The sequence below is a fragment of the Lampetra fluviatilis genome, chromosome 17 (genome assembly GCF_964198595.1).
Source record: "Lampetra fluviatilis chromosome 17, kcLamFluv1.1, whole genome shotgun sequence".
In the NCBI taxonomy this organism is placed as follows: domain Eukaryota; kingdom Metazoa; phylum Chordata; class Hyperoartia; order Petromyzontiformes; family Petromyzontidae; genus Lampetra; species Lampetra fluviatilis.
Window position 1 is genome coordinate 14,024,791 of NC_136291.1, and position 25,766 is coordinate 14,050,556.

At 44.9% G+C, this 25,766-nt stretch overlaps 1 protein-coding gene across 3 annotated transcripts; it reads right to left on the bottom strand.

Moving 5' to 3' along the window:
- Positions 1 to 778: 778 nt before the first annotated feature.
- On the bottom strand, positions 779 to 25,766 carry OSGEP (O-sialoglycoprotein endopeptidase). Of its 3 annotated transcripts, none has more exons than XM_078864219.1 (12): positions 25,683 to 25,766; positions 24,600 to 24,714; positions 23,368 to 23,487; positions 22,065 to 22,240; positions 18,735 to 18,830; positions 17,708 to 17,757; positions 15,067 to 15,142; positions 14,062 to 14,127; positions 11,439 to 11,529; positions 10,593 to 10,668; positions 5,130 to 5,228; positions 779 to 927 (listed from the first exon to the last, which is right to left on the bottom strand). In XM_078864219.1, exons 2-12 carry the CDS (start codon positions 24,712 to 24,714, stop codon positions 888 to 890), a joined length of 1,005 nt encoding a protein of 334 aa, XP_078720345.1. In that variant the 5' UTR covers positions 25,683 to 25,766; the 3' UTR covers positions 779 to 887. The 3 variants fall into 3 exon arrangements, with proteins under 3 accessions (XP_078720345.1, XP_078720346.1, XP_078720348.1); XM_078864220.1 differs by having other exon boundaries at positions 25,678 to 25,710; XM_078864222.1 differs by lacking the exon at positions 5,130 to 5,228.

Below are 25,766 nucleotides of genomic sequence, written 5' to 3' on the forward strand. Positions count from 1 at the left end.
GTGTCTGAATGTGACTTTACAGAAAGAACCAAGAAGATGAATCCCTGCAGTCACGAAAGCTTTAAATCGAAATAAAACAAATGTAGTAAAATTAGACGTGTAATGCAATGCAACTTCTAATTTAGCAATCTTTGGAAGAATGTAATTAACCAGGCTATGCGTTACCTGTGTGTTAACAGACTCTTGTGTTGCATTGCATTACACTTCCTAATTTTTACATTTGTTTTCTCAAACTTCCTGTTTCTCTCTCTAAATTTTGCTGTGCTTGTTTGTGTATAAGTCCATTGTCTCTCCTCCGGCCGCTATGGGCAGGAATTTCACACAACTCTCTCATTGTTCTCTACTCCAATCCCACTCCCCCTCTCTCTCTGCCCCACCCCCCTCTATATTTAGGGCTTCGACACTGAGGTGTTGTCTTTCTGTTTGTCTAAGTGTGTCCCTCTCTGCTTGTGTGTCTATGTGTCTCCGTGTCTGTGTTTTGTCTCTCAAATTTAGCAATCTTTGGAAGAACGTAATCAACCAGGTAGGGTGTTGACTGTTGTGTTAGCTGTGTTGTATTGCATTATATTTCTCAGTTTACCATGTTTGTTTTCTCATTCATTTTTACCTGATGATGGTTGCTTGTGTTGCAATCGAAAAGTTGTATTCTATTATTAAATTTATTTTCTTTATACGTGACTTTACCGAAAGAACCAAAGAGTAATTCCTGCAGTCACGAAAGCTTCAAATCTATTATCTTATTGTCAAGTACTCAACCAAACCTTTAACTGCAATAAAGTTAATGGAATATTACAGTTTATTTCATGAAAACAAAGATATACAAGATAATATATCGGGTGGTTCGCCAACTTCGGTGAACAACAGGAATTGTGTTCTCTCTGCTTCAATTAATCCCTCCAAGTCACCTCCATGTCGTCCGTACGGAATCTGTGGAGCACAACAAAAAAGAGGAAGAGACCGGCAACAACGTTGACTACACAGGCAGCGCGCTGCGTTTCCCAGTAGAGATTTGTACAAATGAGGAACGAAAGAGTGAATCAGCTGAAATGTTCCAGCATATATGTACGTATGTTAAATCTCTTTCACACCGTACATCAACCATGCTAATCGGAGGTGCGGAATAGTGTAGTGTATGATTAACTACTTTTGCACCGTACATAGCCAACCGTGCTCATCGGAGGTGCGGCGTGTTCCCACGTCACACTTTCTGCTTCTTCCCTCACACTGCTCGGCTTTTGGGAATTCTCTCCCATCGTCTCTTTCCCGTCTACGTGACTTTACCGAAAGAACCAAGAATATGAATCCCTGCAGTAACGAAAGCTTTAAATCGAAACCTTGCTCAATTCAAGAAATGTGGCGTTATGACACCTTTGATTAGTCCTATTTTATTGCTTGCCTCGACATTTTGGGCCTGGGTTCAGCAACTGTGTTTAAACATGCTTATATTTTGTATCATAGTTAAAAGATCAGTAATTTAACTAAAACTCTTTTTTTTAACTAATACCAGGATTCATAATTGGTAAAAAAAAATGTAATTTATAAGTAATTATAGGTATTTTGATTAAAACTGTCACAATTAACTATGTTACTAAGTAGGACCTACTTAGCTATCGCTATTTGTCAGAAGCGACCTGCCCATAAATGATAGCTCAAACGAAGTGGAAATGATGATTTGAAACTTTCATGACTGCAGGAATCCATACTCTTTGGTTCTTTCGGTAAAGTCACGTAGGTAGAAATAAAATAAAACAAATCACGACGTTTCGATCGCAACACAAGCGACCTTCATCAGGTGGCACCGATACAGCAGGACAACCGCTGACACAGGAGAGAGAGCTGCTGACAATAAGAGTTTATAAAAGGTTGTGGTGGGCCCAACCCAAGGGTAAGTGGGCGGAGCTAGAGAAGGAAGAAAGGGGGGGGCAAGGGGGGGGGAGGGTTAGAGGGGGGTGGGTGCAGGTTATCGGTGGAAGGCAGAGAGAAGCTGTGCCTGTGGAAGACAGAGACGCTGTGCCTGTGAGGCCAATGTGAGAAATTAGCATGTAAATGTAAATTAGTATGTAAAAAGGATGAGGATGGGGAAGGTCGCCCTGTTAATGTGAGAAATTACAAAACGCCAGGCAGGATGGAAGTATTACAGCGAATTCCGTCCTGGTTAATAACGTCCTTCCAATGATTGCTCAGCTTGTACCCATCTTCCCGGTTGAAATTATCTCTGTTTATATATCTGGACTAGCAGAAGTACCCGGCGTTGCCCGGGTGACAAATATATTTCTTAATAACCTTACATATATACACAGATGGGCTGCTACCCCTGCCCCCCCCCCCCCAGCCACGATCTCCTCGGCCGCTGTGCAGTAATATGTACGGCCTATAGTGTGGTGGGGTGTCGAGGCCTAGTACCGTGCAGAGCCTCCGGCCTCGCCTAAATTGCCCACCCGGCTGAGGCTGGGTACTGGGGCCGTTACCCCCCCCCCCCCCGCGCTACAATAATACTGTCTAATCGCTATAATTTTATTATCTACCGACCCTATAATAGTAATTGCACACATTGGGGTGGGGGGGGGAGTGAAGAGGACGTGAAACTTTGATGAATTTACCTCAGAGTCGCGTGTTAATGCGTGCGCATATTTTTAACGGGAATTAAAAATGGCGTCCACCCCGCAGCGAATGCGTCGCTACCCGTTGCCAGGGGCAACCGCCGTGGAAAACCAAACGGACCAATCGTGTCTCGTAAATCCCTCACATTTCGTCCAATGAAACTGCGTATGGTCCGGCGACACACAGACAGACAGACACACACACAGACAGACAGACAGATTTGCGATTTTATATATATAGATGGCGTCACGCACAAATATTTGAAGGTAGCCCGGCGGTTTTCAGAGCACCTTGGTCTCAGAAAAAACAATATCATGCGAGCCCACAGCGTTATAACAATGGTCAGCTATGGCAGAGGTATTGGTTCTGCCATGTTTCAAATCTGCCTTGTGTTCGCGAACACGGTCCGAGACATGTCATTACGTTTCCCCAATGTAACTGCTGCCGCAGGTACAACTCAGTTTGTAGACTCCAGGGTATTGCATGTCAGGAATGACCTCCTTCACAGATGGGATTAGATCACGGATTTTGTTTACTGTATTGAATCAGACCTGGATCTTGTGTTTGTTTAAGATTTTGGAAATCTTTTTGGTAACACCTGCTATGTATGGTGGAGTGATGGTTTTGATTGGATTCTCTGGCAGTTGTCTCTCCATGGTTGGAGAAACAGCTTTGTGAAGAGCGGTCCGAGTATCCATTCATCTTGAGGGCTTGGTGTACGTGTTCAAGTTCACTGGCTAGGTGGTGTTGGTCGGAGATGCAGTGGGCCCTATGGTGTAGTGTTTTGATGAGGGAATTCTTCTGAGCCGGATGGTGGTGGGAATGAGGCTTTAGATAGGAATCCATGTGGGTGGCTTTCCTGTAGACAGAATGTCCCAAAGAGCCATCAGGTCTTTTTTCAATCAAAACATCCAAGAATGGTAGCTTACCATTATTCTCCACTTCCATGGTGAATTTGATGGATGGGTGTATGGAATTGATGTGGTTGAGACATTTGTTCAGTGCTGACAGGCCATGTAGCCAAATGACGAAAGTGTCATCTACGTATATCTTCCACAAGGAAGGATGTAGGTTGGATGTCTGGATGGCATCTGTTTCAAATTTCTCCATGAAAACATTCGCTACTACTGGTGATAAGGGAGAACCCATGGGGGTACCTTCATTTTGTTTGTAGAAAGTGCCATTCCAGGTGAAGTAAGTATTGGTAAGGCAGTGTCTCACCAAAGTTGGTACATCAGGATTCAGTCCATGTTGGACCAAGTCTTCATTGATTGCTAAGGTGTCAGGTACAGGAACCTTGGTGAACAGAGAGACTACATCAAAGCTAACAAGCAAATCGTCTGGAGACAGTGAGATGTCCTTGATTAGACCAAGTGAGCTGAATTAAGTACTGCTGAGGAAGTCTTGCCCGTGAATGGAAGCAAGGTCTCAGACGGAAATCGGGCCAGTTTGTAGGTAGGTGAGTTCTTTATGGATTTTTGGAAGACCATAGAATCTAGGTGGTCTAGCAGCAGAAGGTTTAAGGGAGAGCTGCTTGTTTCATTGGATTAGAGAAGTCGAATTGGTGATATTGTTGTTTTTTGTAGCCAGCCAGTTGGTAGAATCTTTCTTGATTTTGGTGTAACTGACATCATTAAGAAGGTCCTGGATTTTGTTGTTGTATGTGGTTTTATCCATGATGACAGGAGCAGTGCCCTTGTCAGCTGAGAGGATGACTATGTCATCTCTCTTTTTCAAATTGTCGAGTTCAGAGCGCTCGTCATTGCTGATGTTACTAATGGGTTTCTTAGCATTTTTAAGGTTGGTGGCAATTTCAAACTTGCCACGTCTGTCGGGATGTGTCCCAAACTTTTGAGGGCTACATCTACCTGGGTAATTATATCATACACTGGGATGTGTTTGGGGGTGACAGCAAAATTCAGCCCTCGAGCTAGTACCGATTTTAGCCTATTGGAGATTGTGCTGCTACTCTGATTGATAACAGTCTTGTTAACATCTAGCTTTTTAATGTGTAGATCTGGTTTCTTTTTTGAGAAGTTATTGAATTTAGCAATAAGGCTAACCTTACATTTGGAGGACATTGTTGCAGCAGAAGAAGCAGTCATGTTATCTACAAGGTACTTTACATTTACATGCTAATTTCCCACATTGGCCCCACAGGCCTCACAGGCACAGCGTCTCTGTCTTCCACAGGCACAGCTTCTCTCTGCCTTCCACCGATCACCTGCGCCCACCCCCCTCTCACCCCCCCCCTTGCCCCCCCTTCTTCCTTCTCTAGCTCCGCCCACTTACCCTTGGGTTGGGCCCACCACAACCCTTTATAAACTCTTGTTGTCAGCAGCTCTTTCTATGTCAGCGGTTCTCCTGCTGTATCGGTGCCACCTGATGAAGGTCGCTTGTTTTGCGATCGAAACGTCGTAATTTGTTTTATTTTATTTCTAACTACGTGACTTTACCGAAATAACCAAACAGCAGTGGAAATGTATAGCCGCCAAATACTCTAAATGCAGCTCAATGAATTACGTTACCGTTGCGTTATCCATGAGTCTTTGATCTCTGTTGTGAGGCCTGATCGGAACATCTCCCAACCAGCCTGAGCTATCATCGCTCCGTTGTCGATGCAGAACCTGAAACACAAATGTGTGCACACAAAAATCCCCCGGATAGCTTTTAATAGGCCGTTTGGGGCAAATGCAGTCGGCGTGCACCTACACAGGCCGGCACGCACACGGGGTCGGTGGCCAGCACCACGCCAGGCCGCCTTTTTTTCCCAATGCTGATGTTTACACACCACACGTGGTACTCATTTGAGGATGAGTCGACCGAGGGCTGGTTCAGATCCATTACCCGTGTTGTCTGTGTGGGAATTGAATTTAGGTCGCCAGGTTCATACCACAGTACGCTTAAACTGCACCATCACTCCCCTCGTGCACAAAGACAAAGATCCCCCGTTTAACCTTAACAAGACTGTTGGGGCAAGTGCTGTTAGCACCTGTGAAGGCCGGTACGGTACACGAGTAGGTGGGTGGCCAGCATCATGCGTCTCCCGTGGCAATGTTTACACACTACACCAGGTACTCATTTGAGGCTGAGTGAACCTAGGGGAGCCCAGGACCGGTTCAGATAATCGTCACTGGTGTTGGCCGTGAGCGGATATCGAACTTGGGTCGCCGGGTTCGTAGCACAGTGCACTGCTTACACTACATCTCCCCACACAATATAACAAAGCAGGGTCTTGGTACAAATGGTTTTACCTCTTGTTCTCATTACGAAGCACTGCGTTATAAATTATGTACTGCTGCACACACTGCAATTGTAATACAACTGTATTGGCAGTGGTGTGCAACCAATTCCTGAATATATCTGCACTTACATTGTGAGGACCGTGGAAGAAATATACGTGATAATTCAAAGATCTCAGCCACTGCCTCTCTTTTGTCTACAAAGCTCTCTCTCAGGTGATAGTGATGAATAATCCCAAATCAAAAACGTGGAAAGAATAGATTTAAATTAAGTAAAACATCAGATACTTAAATCCCATTAATGTGAAGTTAAAACTGCTCATTAACTATACTCTTTGGTTTATTCGGTAAAGTCATGTCGGTAGAAAAAATAATAGATCACGACGTTTCGATCACAATGCAAGCAATCGAAACGTCGTGATCTATTATTATTTTGACCTACGTGACTTTACCGAAAGAACGAAAGAGTATAGATTCCTCCAGTCACTAATGTTTGTGTGAGAATTATTTTATTATGTTTTATTTTTATTATTTTATTACTTTCCTTCTACGTCACTTTACCGAAAGAACCAAGAAGATGGTTGGTAAAATGTATCAGTTGTCTGAGAGCCCCATCGCGTACAGTGCGATTTGCAACTGCATGGGAGCTTGCCTTACTGCCCATATCCTCTAAGCTCTGATGAAGGGCCACTGCCTGAAACGTTGACATTTTTTATTTTCTGTAACAAAGCAGCAGCTCCCTTCAGCTTTGATTCACATGGAAACGTTTCATTTAATCTCTCTCACCTGTCAGTTTAACACGTAGGTTTTCACGACCAATATCCATAAGAGGTGTTTTGGGTTAGATCGCGTAAATGTATAAATGTGTCATTAAAACCCGCCACCACCCGACACAGCCAACTAGTAAGGGTTGTCACGTAAACAGAACATGCCAATTCGTCACTAGTGTTGGAGAGCCAAGCCACAACATTTACAAATTGAGTACGACGTTTCGCCAGTAATTACAACTAGCTTCATCAGGCGACAGCCAGATTTGTGGAGAAGTCTTACTGTTTCGTTCCTTATATAGAGGCGTAGATGTGTTGACCACCCTTCTGCGCTCTTGCACAATGATGGGGGGGGGGGGGGATTACTGAGGCAACGTACATTATGCATGTGTATTATGCGAGCCCTTTGAACGTGTCCTTCCTGTCTATTGTGTTTATAAAAATAGCCCTACCAACGGTAATCCCTATTGAAGTGCGCTGCCCTTTGTCGGAATGCATTTAAATAATGTATTATTTGATGCTAGATTTGAAGCTTTCGTGACTGCAATGATTCATATTCTTAGGTTTTTTCGGTAAAGTCACGTAGGTAAAAACAGCCACATGAAACTCCGACCAAAACTATCACGTTGCCATACATAGCAGGCGTGACCAAAAAGATCTCCAAAATTCTAAACAAACATAAGATCCAAGTCCGATTCAGTACAGTGCATAAAATCCGTGATTTGATTCCATCTGTGAAGGATGTCGTTCCTGACTTACAGTATCCTGGAGTCTACAAATTGAGTTGCATTTGTGGTGATTGCTACATTAGAGAAACGAAACGTCATGTTTCTGATCGTGTCCGCGAGCACAAGTCAGATCTGAAACACGGCAGAACTGATTCTTCGGCCGTTGCCGATCATTGCTACAACTCGGTGGGCTCTCATGAAATTGTATTTTCCGAGACCAAGGTTCTCTGCAAACCTCCTGGCTACCATCAAAGGTTTGTACACGAAGCCATACAAATATACAAACACAGACATAATTTCAACCGTGATGACGGTTACAAACTGAGTAATCATTGGAAAGATGTGATTAACCATGCAAAAAAGATTTAACTACACTTATTTGCCAATCTTATTTGACAGACAACCATTACTGTTTAACCATGTTTAGTGGTGGTCTTTTTGTTACAGGTTGAGTCACAAACCGCACCTCTCCATAACAAAGGCTCAGCCTTTGTTATGCAGTCTATTCTTAGTCTCAAACCTCACCTTACCATATTAATAATAAGTATGCGGCCCTTGCCCCACCACCTTCTCCAACCATTATATAAACGCAGTGGTAACTCCTGCAATCTCTCATTTACTTGATACAGCTGTCGTGGCTGTGACGGTACCACCTGAAGACGGAAGCTTGTGTTGCCTCCGAAACGTCGTGATTTTTATTTTTATTTTATTTTACTTTTTAATGTTTTTACCTACGTGACTTTACCGAAAAAACCTAAGAATATTATTTGATAATTCGCTTCCACGCAGCACTAAGACGGTAGCTAACTGAACGGTTAAAGCTTTTTTTTATTTCTTTCAATTTCGATAGATTATCTAATTAGTCTTGGCCAGTAGTAGCTAGTTTTGTACAAAACTTCAACATCAATTGGGTGCTTTTGTTGGCACACGTCTTCTGCTACTGCTGACAGTTGCATTTGGGAGAATTGAATATTTCTCTGTTCTTTTAGTCTCGTGCTGATCATTCGTCCTGTTTGCCCAACATAACATTTACCACACGTGCAGTTAATCCTGCACACACCTTCTGTTGATAGTTTCGGTAATACATCTTTTGTACTAGATATTAATATCTGTATTTTATGTACTGTGCCAAATCTGACTCGGATGTTTTGTTTTTCCAAACATCTGGCTAGTTTATCAGTTACTCCCGGAATGTACGATATTTTGATCATTACTTGGGCGTTTCAATGCTCTTGTTATTTGATTTGGTTTTGGTATTCAATGCCCTGTTGATTTGTGCATCATTGTAACCGTTCATTTGCAGCGCCATTTTAACATGTTGAATTTCACTTCTCAGATTGTCACCATCTGACACTTTCTTAGCTCGATGAATGAGCGTCTTGATAACAGCAGATTTATGGTGTAACTCTGCATTCAGATAGGCGTCAGTATGCATTTTCTCTCGGTAAACACCGTGTTATTTTACCATTTCTACCCCGTCCGAGCAGAATATCCAGAAATGGTAGAGTTCTGTCAGCTTCCACTTCCATGGTGAACTGGATGGATGGGTTTTTTGAGTTGAGATGATTTAGAAATGCGTTCAGTGTATCTTTGCCGTGTGGCCAGACCATCAATGTGTCATCCACATATCTAAACCAAGCAGATCGTTTTAGTGTGCTTGAAGCTTTTGCGCTTGTTTAAAAATCTTCCATGTACAAATTCGCTATCACAGGAGACAAAGGAGAGCCTATTGCTGCTCATTCCTTTTGTTTATAGATGTCACCTTGCCACAAGAAGTAAGTGTTCTTTAGACAGTGTTCAGCTAGTCTTGGGATATCTTTGGCTGAACCGTTGTTCGTTACCAGAGTTTCGAGTAATTTAATTGACTCGTTGACTGGAACCCTCGTGAACAGAGAGGTCACATCAACACTTACGAGAATATCATCAGAATTAAGCTTAATATTTTTCATTATATTTACGAGATGTTCAGAGTTTTTGATGAACGAAGAGGTCCTGTATTTGTTTCGTTACATATTGTGCTAATTTGTACGTGGCAGAGCCTATTGTACTAACTATGGGTCTTAATGGGACATCAGGTTTGTGAATGTTTGGTAGCCCATACAATTTTGGTGGTTTTGATGCCCTTGGTTTGATCAGACGTTCCAAGGTGCTGGTTGTGTCTCGTTTAATTTTAAGGTAGGTAACTTCATAGAGTAAATCTTAGATTTTATTATCATAGTCCTCACGGGGCATCACAACAGTCGATCGGCCCTTATCAGCAGCAATAATTTGGGTATCTTTATTTGCTCTCAATTCTCTCAAGGCTTTTGCTTCACTGAATTTAATATTTGTTTTTGGCACTTTGCTGTTCTCAATAATTTTGGCAACCTCGTGCCTGGTCATCTCTCACCTGTGCTACGAGCGGTGTGGCACGGGGTGTGTGGTAGGAGTCTGAGAGAAGCCGCCCTCATTAAGAATCCACATCTGGATGTAATTAATTACAGGTACTCCTCCATTTACAAAAGGGATACATGCTTCGAAAAACGCGAAAAATGCAATTTCGTAAATTGGAATGACTTTTCCCATTAATATATACACCAATGTCACTTTTCACTATTTAAAAGTAATAAAGATCAAATATTGAACGATTGAATAATAATTAATTAAAGGTTATATTTACCTTTTTAGGGATCTCACCAAAAGATTTTCATTTTGGAATTCCTGGAAAGGTGATATGGAGGCATTACTACTGTTGCACTGTAGGGACACCTTGACGCTGTCGCGGATGGATGAGGCAGCTTCCCGGGTGGTGCTTCTTGTTTGAAGATCTCCCGGCGCGTGGCCGGAGTGAAATTCCGTTCAGGCGGAAATTTTATTTCGTTTATCGAAAAGCATCGACAATTTGTCAATTGGGTGAACGCGAAATTTTGTAAACCGAACGTGCGTAACCCGAGGGATACCTGTACACCCCTCGCCAATGTTGGCAGTAACGTGGGCAAGAAGCGGAACAGCGAGGCCCCACCGATCCTGCGCGGGCAACAGCCTGCCCTCCGTGCTGATGGATCACGGGCGCACGCTTTGTGCCTAACGTGGAGTGAGAGGCCCCGTGCAATGCTTCTCGTGTACAGATTTGGAGTTTAAGAATAAAAGGCAACATCCCTTGAAATCTCCACGTCCATTGTCAGCAACCGGGTGCACTGGCAAACTCTAAAACAAATGTGCAGCCACCGAACTGGACATAAGCTCTATGGTTCCGAAGCACTGCTGTAGCTCACCTCTCATCAGTAGCGAAGAGCTTTGCTCCTCTCTCCTTGCACATCACCTCCATCATCTCCTGCAGACGCAGGTTGCCTGTGCACATGGGTGAGAGCCACCGTCTGGCGAGTTATCCTCAAAGATGCCACATGACGGCGCGGAGTCAGGAGAGCGATAACCTTCAGTGAAGCAGATACGCGGTAAATTTCACAAGTTGTACGAAATTGATAATTCATGCTCTTCTGTAAAATACATGTTTTATGAGAGAATTAATCTGAATTTAATAGCACACATTTAGTCACTTTAACAATGAAAAACAGACTATATGAGCGTATATTATGCATGGCATTCATGGGGCATGTGACCTTAATGGATGGTTCCCACACCAAGTTAACAGACGATTTATACTGGAGGAATCCGATGAGCTATAAAGCTCTTTTTCACAGATGTCCAGTAGAGGCGGGTCAGAACGTTACAACAACAAACAATACCAAAAACACTATAGGAGTGTAATGTATACGGTAAACAAATCACCCAAACACATACAAATGCAACTAAACCATCCCCGTCCTACCAGACAAAGCCGACTGAGGTATTAACTTGTTTTTTTCAGAAGCGACTTGGCCACAAATGATCACTTAACAAAGTGACCCATAATTTGGACATTTATAGCGCAAAATAATCTAAATAATCTCAATTCATGTTTCTCAATGTGAGCACAGCGCCACCCTGGCGCCCACCCAATCACCCGCCGGTTCATTTTTCTCATGCTGCTGCTCGAGCCCGCTGCCCGGTGCGTCGCATATGAAGTGAACAGCCCTGCACACACACGCAGGGGTCCGGTGTGGAGGGTTGCTGATTCTTACACCCAACTCCGCCCACGATGAGCACCTCCCTGACTCCACAGTGTGCCATGGCACGCTCGGTGATCTCCACCAGCATCGCAAACACGGTTTCCTACAGCACGCGCGTCACACACACACTCAACAAGATCTCCTGCAGCGCACGCATCAGAGACACACTCAACACGAAGGAGACTGGAGAACCCGGAGGAAATCGTAGCAGAACAGGGGGAGAATATACAAACTCCACACAGGACTCGAACCCAGGAACTTCTTGCTGAGGCAAATGTGTCACCACTGTGCCACCCTGCCACCCAAGTGCAACTATTCTGAGTTATGGATGTAAAAACACTTGTATTTCAGATATTATGCAAAATATAACAACCAGTTTTTGAAGTTCTCATTCAAATATGAACATATTAGTTACAAGTCAACTCCACATGACTTACAATAGCAATTACACATGGTCTGGGATTATAACAAAATACAATACTATATTCTTTGGGTCTTTTGGTAAAGCCACATAGATAGAAAAACTATAAAAAATATCACGACGTTTCGATCGCAACACAAGCAATCGTAATCATGTGAAAAAATATAGCGGGAGAGCTGCTGAGGCAGGATGTTATAAAGGTTTGTAGCCCAAGGGTCATAAGCGAAGTGGGTGGGGCTAGAGATGAAATTTGCATGTCAATGTAAGATCGGAGAGCTGAGCTACCTCCAGGACGACGAAGCTGTGGAGGTGGCCATTGTATTGTGAGAGATTAGCATGTCAACGTAAGAAAAACGAAAACCACCGCCACATCGAGGAAAACGAGCAACGTTGGCTGCGTTAGTGAGACATTTAGCCTGTTAATGTAAAGACATTTTAACACGTAGGCTTTCACGACCAATATTATTCATAATAAACGTTTTTGGGTTAGATCACGTTATTTATAAATGTGTCGTAGCCCTCCACCACCTGTAAAAAAGTGTCACGTTGACAAAAGACAAATAGTTCACTACTTTAGCCCACCGGTGTGTTGAAGAGTGAATACACAACATTTACAATTTTTGAGTACGACGTTTTGCTGGTAAAATACAACGAGCTCTATGGTGTAGAGTTTTGATGAGGGAATTATTCTGGGATCGATGGTGATGGGAGTCAGGTTTTAGGTTAGGCGTCTGTATGGGTGGCTTTCCTGTAGACAGAGTGTCCCATTGAGCCATCTGGTCTCTTTTCGATTAAAACATCCAAGAATGGTAACTTGCCATCCTTTTCCACCTCCATGGTGAATTTGATGGCTGAGTATTGGAATTAATGTGGTTGAAGAATTGACCCAGAGCTGGTAGGCCATGTGGCCAGATGACAAACATGTCATCTATGTATCTCTTCCACAAGGAAGGATGTAGGGTGGATGCCTGAATGGCATCTGTTTCAAAATTTTCCATGAAAACATTGGCTACAACTGAAGATAACGGAGAACCCAATGGGGTACCTTCAACGTGTTTGTAGAATGTTCCATTCCGGGTGAAGTAAGTATTGGTGAGGCAGTGTCTAACCAGGGCCGGTACATCAGCATTCAGTCCTTGTTGGACCAAATCTTCAATTATTGCAATGGTGTCAGGCACAGGAACTTTGGTAAACAAAGATACTACATCGAAACTGACAAGCAGATCATCTGGAGACAGTGAGATGTCCTTAATTAAAGATACCAAGTGAGCTGAGTTAAGTACAGCTGAGGTGGTCTTACCAGTGAATGGTTGTAAGGTCTCAGAAATCGGGCCAGTTTCTAGGTGGGTGAGTCAATGGTGGAGACGATAGGACGGAGTGGTGTACCTTCTTTATGGACTTTTGGTAAGCCATAAAATCTGGGTGTGTCTAGCAGCAGAAGGTTTTAAGGAAAGCCGCTAGGTTGGTTCAATTAAAGATGTCGAATCAGTGATGATATTGTTGGTTTTCGTAACCAGGTGGTTGGTAGGATCTCTATTGATTTTGGTATAGCTGCCATCATTAAGTAGGTCCTGAGTTATTGTATGTGGTTTTGTCCATGATTACAGTGGCATTGCCCTTGTCGGCTGAGAGGATGACTATGTCATCTCTCTTTTTTAGTTGGAAAGCTCAAAGCGCTCATCCTTGCTGATGTTGCTGTGTCTTAGCGTTTTTGAGGATTGCAGCGATTTCCGATCTTTCCACATCTGCAAGAATGTATCCCAAACCATTAAGGGCTACATCAACCTGGGCAATGATACTATCAACTGGGATGTTTAGGGGTGACTGCGAAATTCAACCGTTTAGCTAGAACCGATTTTAGGCTGTCGGAAATTGGGCTGTTACTCTGATTGATAACAATCTTGTCACCGTCTAACTTTTTAATGTGTGGATCTGGCTTCTTCTTGGAAAGGAGGTTGAACTTGGAAATAAGGTTATCTTTGCATTTAGCTGACACCCATCTCAAATCTTTATAACATCCTGCCTCAGCAGCTCTCCCACTATATTTTTTCACCTGATGATGATTGGTTGTGTTGCGATCGAAACGTCGTGATATTTTTATTATTTTTCTATCTACGTGGCTTTACCGAAAGACCCAAAGAATATGAATTCCTGCAGTCACGAAAGCTTTAAGTCAAGATAAAATAGAACATGACGTAGCCCCAAATTTCATACCTGCAGTGAGAAACATAGATCCTCTGCAGTGCATTCGCCGCTCGCCAGCATTCTCTGCGCTGCCTCCTGCGTGCCGCATGCACAGACCACACATGCCCAATTTCACGTGGTGAGAGCTCCCCGCAAACCGTGCTGGGGAGGCCACCCAGCCACACTCGCACCTCTTGCCTGGGCCAGATGCCACGACTGATGCACAACTGACGTGCAACCCACTGTTCCCGTATGTATGTGATGCTGGGGCCGTCTGGAACGCTCTTCCTTCTGATGTTAGGAAGCCACTGGAGCTACGCACTTTTAAATCATATAAATTGAAAGTCATTGCTTTAGAACTGCTTTTTCTGTTTAGTTTGTTGTCCTTCCCCCACACCTCTGATTAAGACGGTTGGCTACGTACGGTGTGAAAGAAGTTTAACATACATTCATCGTGTTGATCGATAGGAGAGGTAAATGGGCTTGGGAAGGACATATCACATGACGGGATGATGGCCGATGGTCAAGACTGGCGATGGCATAAGAGTCAAAGGAGGGAACAAGACCAAGAGGATAGATACCGTAGATACACCACAATGAAATCTCACTAGTAGGCACCAAATGGATCGTTGCATCGAAATGACCGGCGCTAAATAATATCTATTAACACAGCAATGGTGAGCATTATTTTGGAGAAGATAAGCAGAGTAAAACCCCGACTAGCTGGAGTAGGAGGGGGGAGCCCTGATCCGGCTCACTAAAATGTCCTGCTAGTCCAGGGGTCGGCAAAAAAAATTACAAGATAATTTTTTTTCAAATTCGGTAAAAAAAACCCTCTATATTTCAAGAGCCGCAATGCATGTGAATACGAGACGGTGATCTTTAATAAATAACGTCATGAAGCAGTCCTTAAAGAGCCACATGCGGCTCCGGAGCAGCAGGTTGCTGACCCCTGGGCTCGCCGCGAATACGATAAGAATCCATGCTAATCAGTGTAATGAAACCTATAGGTCTAGGCTGCTGTTATGCGCTCACCTCGATGTAGGAGAGGATCCCTGAGAAGGAGACGTCCATGCCCTTGACAGTGTACGGCAACTCCACGAAGCTCCCTCTGGGGTCAGGCACAGCGCACGCCACACACGACCGGCTGGCAACATCAGCATCGGCGTTGGAGCCAGGGGCTTCACCATGGGGAGGATGCGAGTTCAAATCATGGCTGGTGGATGACCTAGTCCATCACCCCTCCCTCCTCGATCAATACAATGAGTACGATTTTGCGGGGTAGTCAACAGTGGTTATCTTACGGATAGACTCTCCCGTCGTATAAATGTGGAATTTTCACTACTTGCTCAGGGCTGTAAATAGGAGATGAGTGCCACATTGGTGCTCATTTCAGCAGGAAATCATTTTGACGTTTTTTTACATTCAACATCAACAAGGATTCCAATACAAAGTCAGCTTGTTGCATGTGTAATGTAGCTCTCAGAGACATTGTCTTGTTCCGTTATATGTATATTTATTATGAATAAAGTCCGCCGACTCACTTATAACTTAACGAGTAACTACGAGTGACTATATACACTTGGGTAACTTAGATAGCTCTATTCTGAGACAACATAGCTCTAGCCTTCCAAGACTACAAGGTGTCTACTCCAGGATGATGAAGACGACCCGCTCCAAGGTGACAACGGCGATGGCAATTCCCCCACACCAGCAGCCAAGCGCCCCGGTTCGCGCCGGCTCTTATCCCCCTCACGACCCAGCCACGCCCCTATTACCGAACCCTCTCTCAACGCACCTGGCCCTGTCTGTATCTGCCCTTATTACAATTTACGACCGTTCGGTCCCATGCTTCCCCTCACGCGACCCTGTCAACGCTTGTCGCATCACTCATTATTAGCAACCACTTAGGTCCACTACAAGCGAAATAACAATCAAGCTTGGTAGCGAAAAATTGGAACAAGTACACCGATTTAAATACCTTGGTGTAATCATTGACGATCAGTTGAACCATGAAGTCGAAATCAAGAGCAGAATTGAACAAGCAAGGCAAGCATTTATTAAATGGAAAACACTCCTTGCAGACCGCAACTTGAGTACATCACTGAAACTGCGCACACTGAAATGCTACATCTGGTCAATTTTGCTGTACGGAGTTGAGACGTGGACACTGACAATAACAGCAACAAAAAGGCTCGAAGCTTTCGAGATGTGGCTGTATCGAAGAATGCTGAAAGTCCCATGGACAGCCAAAACCACCAATACACAAGTTCTGCAAGATATGGGCACTGACAGGCAACTGCTGAAGACCATCATTAGCAGGAAGTGTTACTACCTAGGCCACATTGCCCGAAACGACCACAAATACCAGCTATTAAAGCTAATCCTGGAAGGAAAAATCGAAGGGAAAAAACGACCAGGACGGCCAAAAACGACATGGCTCAGTAACATCAAAACATGGCTACAATTAACAACAGCACAAACTCTACACGCCGTGCTAGACCGGGACCAATATCATCGTGAAGTCGCACACGCCGTTAGGCAGCACTAAAGAAGAAGGTCCACTGGCAGAGCCAGTGAGGGGGGTGGGGTGGCACGTGCCCTCCCAATGATCCGATCGAAATCCCTAATTTCGATCGGATCATTGGGGTTTATTAGTAACGAGGGGGTGAGTGACAGCACCACGCCCGGCCACGTTTGTTTCCCCAGTGGCGATGTTCACACACCACACCAGTTACTCGTTTGAGGCTGAGTCGACCTAGGGGAGACCCAGGACCGGTTAAAACAATCGTCACCGGTGGTGGCCGTGAGCGGGAATCGAACGCGGGTCACCGGGTTCGTAGCGCAGCGCACTAACCACTACACTACAATGCGTTACGCTTCCACATGCGCGGGTCACATGGCAGATTTGACGTTACAGCTCACTTGCCATGCAAAAAATATATGCATTATTAAGCTCCCCCCCCCCAAAAAAAAACAAGTATATTTTTATAATTTTTGCATGGTGTACAGTCTGGAAAGTACCCACTTGGCAAATTTCCAGTTTGTTGCATGTCGGGAAGTACGCTAAACATTTTGAACAGACACACAAATTCACAACTTTGCCGTTTGTATATATGGAGATAAATCGGCATTTTGCGACCCCCACTGCCACTGTGTAGCATATTATTACGTGCCAGGGACTCTATGAGATGATAGAACAATAGCCTGTGTCAATAATTGGCAATAAGTAACGGCAAAGCAGTTATAAGTGACTCACAGAATTGTGCGTAGTTGCGTATACAGGACACGACTTCCCTGAAGGCAAACACCTTCGGCGAGCGCGATGCCGATCACACAACGCGGTTCGAATTCGACCCTCGATCGATGGCTGCACCATCGCTGCACACGCGTCAAATAAAAAGCAAGGGACATGTCCTTACTAACAACTCCTATTTTTCATTGCTGGAGGGGTTGCCACCCCTACCTGAAAATCCTGGCTCCGCCATTGCTTAGGTCCTACATTGCTTAGGTCCCACATTACCTTAACGTGTCCCTGTCTGTTCCCGTTACGTTAATTAGTAACCATGGCCATGGGGAACCGTACTGTCCCTACATCACCCCGTACTGTCCTTACACATGCAAGAACATTGGTGTTATTGCATTGCCAAATTACAAAATGCTGCATTTGTCATACCTCTTTGCCATTTGCTCAATGTTGTATCCAGGGCTTGGATCATTGGATATCTAAGAGACAAACAAAACAATCATATTTTTTTTTTGTGCGCAGTTAAGCTGGTGCAACTGAAGGCAAACAGGTGTGCACGTTGCAACATGAGGTTTGCACCGACAAAGCGACAGTAATTAAGGGGAGAAGCGGGTGCAAACAAGGTCGAACAGATGGGAACGTTGAAGCCGGAGGTTGGCGTCGGGGTCATGGGAGATGGGGGGTGATGATAAGGGATTAATGAGGACACCAGGCGCCGGGCATGCAGCGGTTAAGGGGAAGCACGTGAGGACTCGGAATGAGCAGGGGGATAGAAGCGGGAGTGTGCGTGAGCGGAGTTGAGTTGCCCGGGAACCAAGAGTGAAGACATCTCGCCGCTGCCGCTCAAGCCGTCAACAAAGCCTCAACCCTCAAGCCGTCGCCGGGCAGGTGTTGGCTGAACCCCCCACCCGGGACAGACGGGTGAGCGGGTATGAGGCAACGTAGGTGAGGGCAGCGGTGGAGATGCAGAGTTCTAAGAACTGCTGTGTGCAGAGCCACTGAGTGCGAAGTTGCTGTGTGCAGAGCCGCTGAGTGTGGAATTGCTGTGTGCAGAGTTGCTGAGTGCAGGATAGGTGAGGTGCAGAATAGGTGAGAGCGGGGAGAAGTCAAGTGTATGTGACTGCAAAGATAGATATAGGAGTGCCTACAACTTGCGCGTGAACAGGAGTAATAAAGTGTAAGCAGGTGACATGTCGGTGTGAGTAATTTTTAAAGACACTGCACTATTCATAGAGTCCATTACTTTAAACAGCAATAACACGGAGGCCCACGTAAATATGAGCTCCAAATTTTCTCATTCACAAACATTTTCTATTGTTATTACTTTGCAATATTTAACTAGATTTTATGAAAGCTGTATTACGATTGTATATTTAATTTCATAACAGGCCACTGAGTTGCTTTGTAAAACTCATCCTTGCATGTGTCAGATAAAAAAAAGGATGTCAGAGCTTACCTTGAGTACCCGAGCAAATCTGTCCAAGCAATTTCCCACCGCGATGTCGATGGTTTCCCCAAAAATGCGGTACCTCCTCTGAGAGTAAGCAATCACCTGCAAAGTGCGTCACTGTCAACCCGTTTCACTGCCAGATAACAATGTGACTTGCATGACAATATTTTAATCTTCATATGAAAACTATTTTTCCTATGAAGCGTTGGCCTCTGCCGCTCAGTTTAGCATAACCCCTATCGTCAACTGCCTGGGCAGCGGGGTGACAGTGTGGTCGTGACACTCGCACCGCCTCATAGCTCCAGGGGCTTGGATTCCATTCCAGACTCAGGCACCTTTCTGCATGGAGTTTGTGTTCTCCTCCTGCTCTGCGTGGGAAGGGGTCGGAAACCTGCAGCTCCGGAGCTGCATGCGACCCTTTACGGACCACTTCGTGACAATATTCACATAAATTGCGGCTATAGAAATATTGAGTTTTTAAAATTTTTATTGTCGACCCCTGTGCATGGGTTTTCTCCGGGTTCTCCGATTACCTCTCATAAACTAAAAGCCACTTTAACGGTATTGGCCAAGCATCCCGAAGCTGAAAAATCACCTGAAAATAACTCAATTGGGATTACACACAGCGGGAGCATCAACCCCAACTGCAAAAACTTGCGGGACCCTCTAGAAAAAGTCTTGAGACTCAGTGACACTTTCCCGAGTAAACAAGTGAAATAATAATAAATTAATTCTAGATTTGAAGCTTTCGTGACTGCAAGGATTCATACTCTTAGTTATTTCGGAAAAGTCACGTAGGTAAAAAAATGAAATTAAAATTAATAAAATAAAACAATAAAATCACGACGTTTCGGAGGCAACACAAGTCTCAGGTGGGACCGTCACAGCCAGATTTGCTGCATCAAGTGAGGCAGGGATTCAAGATGCAAGCCCTTAAATACAAGTTAAGGGGGAGGAGAGGGGGGGAGGAGCTTATCAGAATGTGGTAGCCAATGAATGGAACGTATCGGGAGAGGGGGGGGCGAGGCTAAAAGAGGGCGCGAGGTACTCGTGGGCGTCCTCGGCATGGACGTGTTTGTGCGCAAGTCACTGTGGATGTACATGATAGAAAAGAAACGGAAATGCCCATGTTTATACCAGTGTTGGCTGACAATAAAGAGAGTACTGTTAAACGCTGGGGATGTTAACACTCGGTAAAGTAAAATAGTGCCTGTCAGATAAGATGGTCCAAAAAATGTGTAGTTAAATCTTTTTTGCATGCTTGATAACATCTTTCCAATGATTACTAAGTTTGTACCCATCATCACGATTGAAATTATGTCTGTGTTTGTATATCTGAATGGCTTAGTGTACAAACCTTTGATGGTAGCCAGAGGGTTTGCAGAGCACCTTAGTCTCGGAAAAAACAATATCATGAGAGCCCACCGCGTTGTAGCAATGATCGGTAACGGCGGAAGACTCAATTTTGCAGTGTTGGGAGCGGACTCAATTTTGCAGTGTTTCAAATCTGAAACACGGCAAAATTGAGTCTTCCACCGTTGCCGATCATTGCTACAACGCGGTGGGCTCTCATGATATTGTTTTTTCCGAGACTAAGGTGCTCTGCAAACCCTCTGGCTACCATCAAAGGTTTGTACACGAAGCCATTCAGATATACAAACACAGACATAATTTCAATCGTGATGATGGGTACAAACTTAGTAATCATTGGAAATATGTTATCAACCATGCAAAAAAGATTTAACTACACATTTTTTGGACCATCTTATCTGACATGCACTATTTTACTTTACCGAGTGTTAACATCCCCAGCGTTTAACAGTACTCTCTTTATTGTCAGCCAACACTGGTACAAACATGGACATTTCCGATTCTTTTCTATCATGTACATCCACAGTGACTTGCGCACAAACACGTTCACGCCGAGGACGCCCACGAGTACCTCGCGCCCTCTTTTAGCCCCGCCCCCCCCCCCCTCCCGATACGTTCCATTCATTGGCTACCACATTCTGATAAGCTCCTCCCCCCCCTCTCCTCCCCCTTAACTTGTATTTAAGGGCTTGCATCTTGAATCCCTGCCTCACTTGATGCAGAAAATCTGGCTGTGACGGTCCCACCTGATGACGGAGACTTGTGTTGCCTCCGAAACGTCGTGATTTTATTGTTTTATTTTTATTAATTTTAATTTCATTTTTTTACCTACGTGACTTTTCCGAAAGAATTAAGAGTATAATAATAAATTGACGTCCACATAACAACCTCCAGCAGGCGTCCTTGGCGGACACTCTTCATGTAGCGCTTAGACCAGGGGTCAGCAACCAAAATAACAAGACGAGCCATTATTTTATTTGGTAAAAAACTTAATATTTCAAGAGCCGCAAACTAGAGGCCGACCGAAACAAAATTTCTGGTTTCGGCCAAAACTGAAACCAGACCGAAAGTAAAAAATTCACTTTCGGCCGAAACCGAAGCCGAAACCGAAAGTTTAACGTCACTTTCGACCGAAACCAAAGCCGAAACCGAAAGTTTAACTACACTTTCGACCAAGACCGAAACAGAAAGGTAAATAACAGAAGTTACCGAACACAAGATTTATGAAATACTAGCTTTACTACCCGGCTTCGCCCGGGACTTGGATTCACCACGGCCGGCCGCCTTTGTTTCCCCAGTGGCGATGTTGATATACCACACCACTTACTCGTTTGAGGCTGAGTCGACCTAGGGGAGGTCCATGTGAATACAAGATGGTGGTCCTTAATAAATAACGTCATGAAGCAGTCCTTAATGAGCCCCATGTGGCTCCAGATGTGTAGGTTGCTGACCCCTGGTGTAGATTGCATACAGGCGTCAAAGTCTCCATTACTCTCTAACCATGCTCACTGGCATTCAGTTGCCTCCTTATCACTCTTCTTTCGTAACTACCATGGTTACTTTTGGTGTGAAGTTCACTCGTTGATTTCTCCACTCATATTGAGTGTCTATTTAACAGAATTGAATCTCATTCATACTGTGTTCAACTACCACATTGCAGGTCAAAACAACGCACCCACTCTCATTCACCCAAGCACCCACTCAACAACCCACCCACTCAATCATCACACTGCAGGTCACAACACTTCTCCTTTAGCTTCTTCCCTCGCACTGCTTCACTTTCGAATTCCCTACCATCATAAATGTTCCCAAGCTCTTGTAACTTTACTCAATTCAAGAAACGTGTTCACTCTTACCGATGGTAACTTTGATGGGGATGTTTGTTACCGGTCGCATCTCCTTCCACCCATTATAATTATCAAACAAGCACCTCGAAGACACCACAGACCACTCGCCCACCCTCACCTGTGTGTTGCCTCCGCTGACGTACAGCACTATCGGGTTGTGCGCTCCAGTGATGAGCCGCCCCATCTCAATGTGGCCAATGCAGTGGTTCACTCCCACCAGAGGCTTGCTCCACAGCTGGGCCACAGTGCGTGCCACCAGGGCCACGGACACCAGCGGGGCGCCCATCCCGGGGCCTGCACACGAGGTACACGTTGGGAGCGGACATCGCTGGCATCCACACAATTGCTTCAAAAAGCACCACATTGGGCAGCAGGGTGGTGGCGCAGCGGCAATGCATTTTCTTCCCCTGTTCTCCATGGGTTTCCTCTGCGTGGCTTCTCTTGTTTCGTTCCATAGGTAAACCCACACACACAATGTAGTTGTGGTACTGGCCAAACATCCCAATGCTGAATAATTACAGGCAGTCCTCGATTTACACCCGATGTACAATCAAGCCAAAATTATTTATATATTTTTTTTTACATTGACTTAAAACGCGATCCTCTGTGAGATGTGATGAGTCAGCCTTGCGCTGGGAGTGAGTGTTTGTGCGTGTGTACTGGCACGTGCACGTGTGTGTGTGAAAGTGAGTGTGTGGGTATAAAAGTAGTGTAGTGGTAAACACGCTGCACGATGAACCCGAAGACCCGAGTTCGATTCCCGCTCACAACCAACACCAGTGGTGATTATCTAAACTGGTCATGGGCCTCCCTTAGGTCGACTCAGCCTCAAATGAGTACCTGGTGTGGTGTGCAAACATCACTATTGGAAAGACAAAGCAGCCGGGCGTGTTGTTGGCCACCCACGCCCTCGTGTGCCATGCCAGCCTTCATAGGTGCTCGCTAACACCATTTGCCCCAACAGTCTGTTAAGGATATACAGGGGATCGTTGTTGTTGGTGAGTGTGTGTGCGAGGTTGCCCCCTGTGTGTGTGTGCAATTGTGGTGACTCATTGTGCCCCTTCTGACAAGCAAGCCAGCATCAAGGTAAGTGAAAATAAAACAGATTTTTTTTCCTATAAATGTAAATTTATTTAAGTGTGATAGTAGCACTCTGCACTTGCAAACCACAGGGGCCGTGTGCATGCGGTGACTAGTGCCACCGTGCTGTTTGCACGTCCACGTGTGCCAATCGGTGCACCCATTACCCACACCCCGCTGGAATCATCGGTTACCGCTTCCTACATTTTTAAACCATTAAACGATTATGACAATTACCAGTTTTCCGGTCGTTGTTTAACAATTCTACTTTTAAAGATTTTTCTTTGCAAAGGGACAATCATTCAAAACGATCTTGCCAACACAATAATTCCTACACTCACCTTTTGTGTATGCAACACAGTCAATCTCGACTGGTGCAATCCCTGCCTCATCCAGAGCCTTCTGCAAGATCTCCAACACTCGCTCCTGGTGGTGCTTAGCTGTGTCCCGCGGTAGAAACCCTGCTCCAATAGCACACAATAAAAACGCCTTATCCTTGACTTATCCATCCCTCAACATAGTACTGTTTTACACATCCCACACGGCCTTCCGGCAGTCAATCATTTCAGCAGCATTGTTTCAACACAAGCAAAACTCTGAAACGGTTTTCACATTAAGCGTCTCATCAGCAGTCAGACTTGCTTGACACTGCCAAACTACCAGATATGGAGAGGCAAACACCCTCTCAAGCACCCTCTCTCTTAGATATGGGTCTTAGTTTGATGAAAAAAACTACATAATACAAAAGTTAGCTTAAATTTGGAGATAGCAGCTACAACAAATATATTCAATCATTCTTTATTTCTGGTTATTTACAGAGGAAGCTTCACTGAGTCTCAAGACTTTTTTTAAGGAAGGTCCTGCCAAGTTTTCACAGGAGAGGGAGAGGTTTCTGAGTAATTTTCAGGTAAAGTAATATTTCAGCATTATGATGTTTGGCCAATACCGGTTACATTGTGTGTGGTTTTTAAGCTATGGGCGGAAACCGGAGAACCCGTAAGAACCCCATGCAGAACATGGGGGGAACATACAAAGTCCACGCAGAAAGGTGCCCGAGTCGGGTATCGAACCCAGGTGCTTCTTGCATTCGTTTGGCTATATGTGTGTGTGTAATACACAGACTGACTCCCAAGTAGGTGAGATCACCTGAGCATGAGTGGTGCTACCCTTGCCAGGGGAGTTTCCTTACCACCCCTCAACGGCGACCATGGTGGCCAGTGGTGGTAGTGCTGATGGCAGCAGCGGCGGTAGTGGCGGTAGAGGTGGTGATGGTGTCAGCCCCATCACCTTCACAGTCCTCAATTAGCCCATTACATTCCCCATGTACTGTATTAGCACTCATGAATGGAGCTGGCCAAACACCCGAATGTAGGACCACAGAACTTGGGCAATAGTTGGCGCCGGTTCTAGCGGCCTTCCCTCCTTGTTTGCGGATTCCTGCGCCTGTGCAAAATCTGCGCAGCGCGTTACAAATCCCACATCTCGAGATGGAATTTTCACGAATGACGCCATGTGAAAAGGAATCGTCAATATTACCGGTCCCGGGGTGACCGTACGTTGTGCAAGAGCCCACCTTGGCCAGGAGGGGTGATGTAGGTGCAGCGTGGGTTGGAGAGGACGACACCATCTCGCACAATGCCGATCCCCAGCTTGTTTGCACTCCCCTCGAAGCCAATGACAACGGTCATCTGCCGTCATCAATGACAGAATGGATGTGGTCAGCTTAACTTCAGTCGCATGTTAGTGACTAATATGCTCTCAAAAAAAGATGTCGGCAAGCATACAATACTACGATGGTAGTGGAGTGTGTTATGTTTGGTTTGTTGTCCTTCCCCCGCCCCTGTGATTAGCACGGTTAGCTACGTACGGTGTGAAAGAAGTTCAACATCATAATACGTGTAGTATGTTGCGTGTGTAGTGTGCAGTTGGGACAGATTCTGAACTCTCGCCGAAAACAGAACAGTGTTAGTGTTTAGTGTTTAGAGTGTGTTAGTATGTTTAGTGTACAGTTAAATCTTGACTTAAAGTTTTCGTGACTGCAGGAATTAATATTCTTTGGGTCTTTCGGTAAAGAATATTAGTGTACAGTGTGTGTTAGTGTGCAGTGTTATGTTCAGTATGTACAGTGTTAGAGTGCAGTGTGTGTTAGCAGAGGTGTGAACTCGAGTCATGTGACTTGGACTCGAGTCAGACTCGAGTCATGAATTTGATGACTTGCGACTCGACTTGGACTTGCATAACAATGACTTTGTCCCACCTATGAGATGTGGACTCGAGTCATGTGACTTGGACTCGAGTCAGACTCGAGTCATGAATTTGATGACTTGCGACTCGACTTGGACTTGCATAACAATGACTTTGTCCCACCTCTGTGTGTTAGTGTGCACAGTGTTAGTATATTGTGTTGGTGTATTCAGTGTATACTGTAGTGTGTACAGTGTTAGTATGTACAGTGCGTAGTGTTAGCAGGTTCAGTGTGCACGGTGTTGATGTGTACAGTGCTTACACTATTGGTAGGCGTAGTGTTAGTGTGCGCAATGTGTGCGGTCTTTTAGTTTGCACAGTGTCGCGTGTAGTGTCGTGTATAATATGTACAGTGTCGTGTATAATATGTACAGTGTAGTGTGCAGTGTTGGGTGTACAGTGCACACCTTACCGCTGCTCGCGACCCTGCGTGGTTCCGCCTCGCGATTGGTGGCGCCGCCCGTCACGTGATGGGGGGGACATGGGGGGAGGGTGC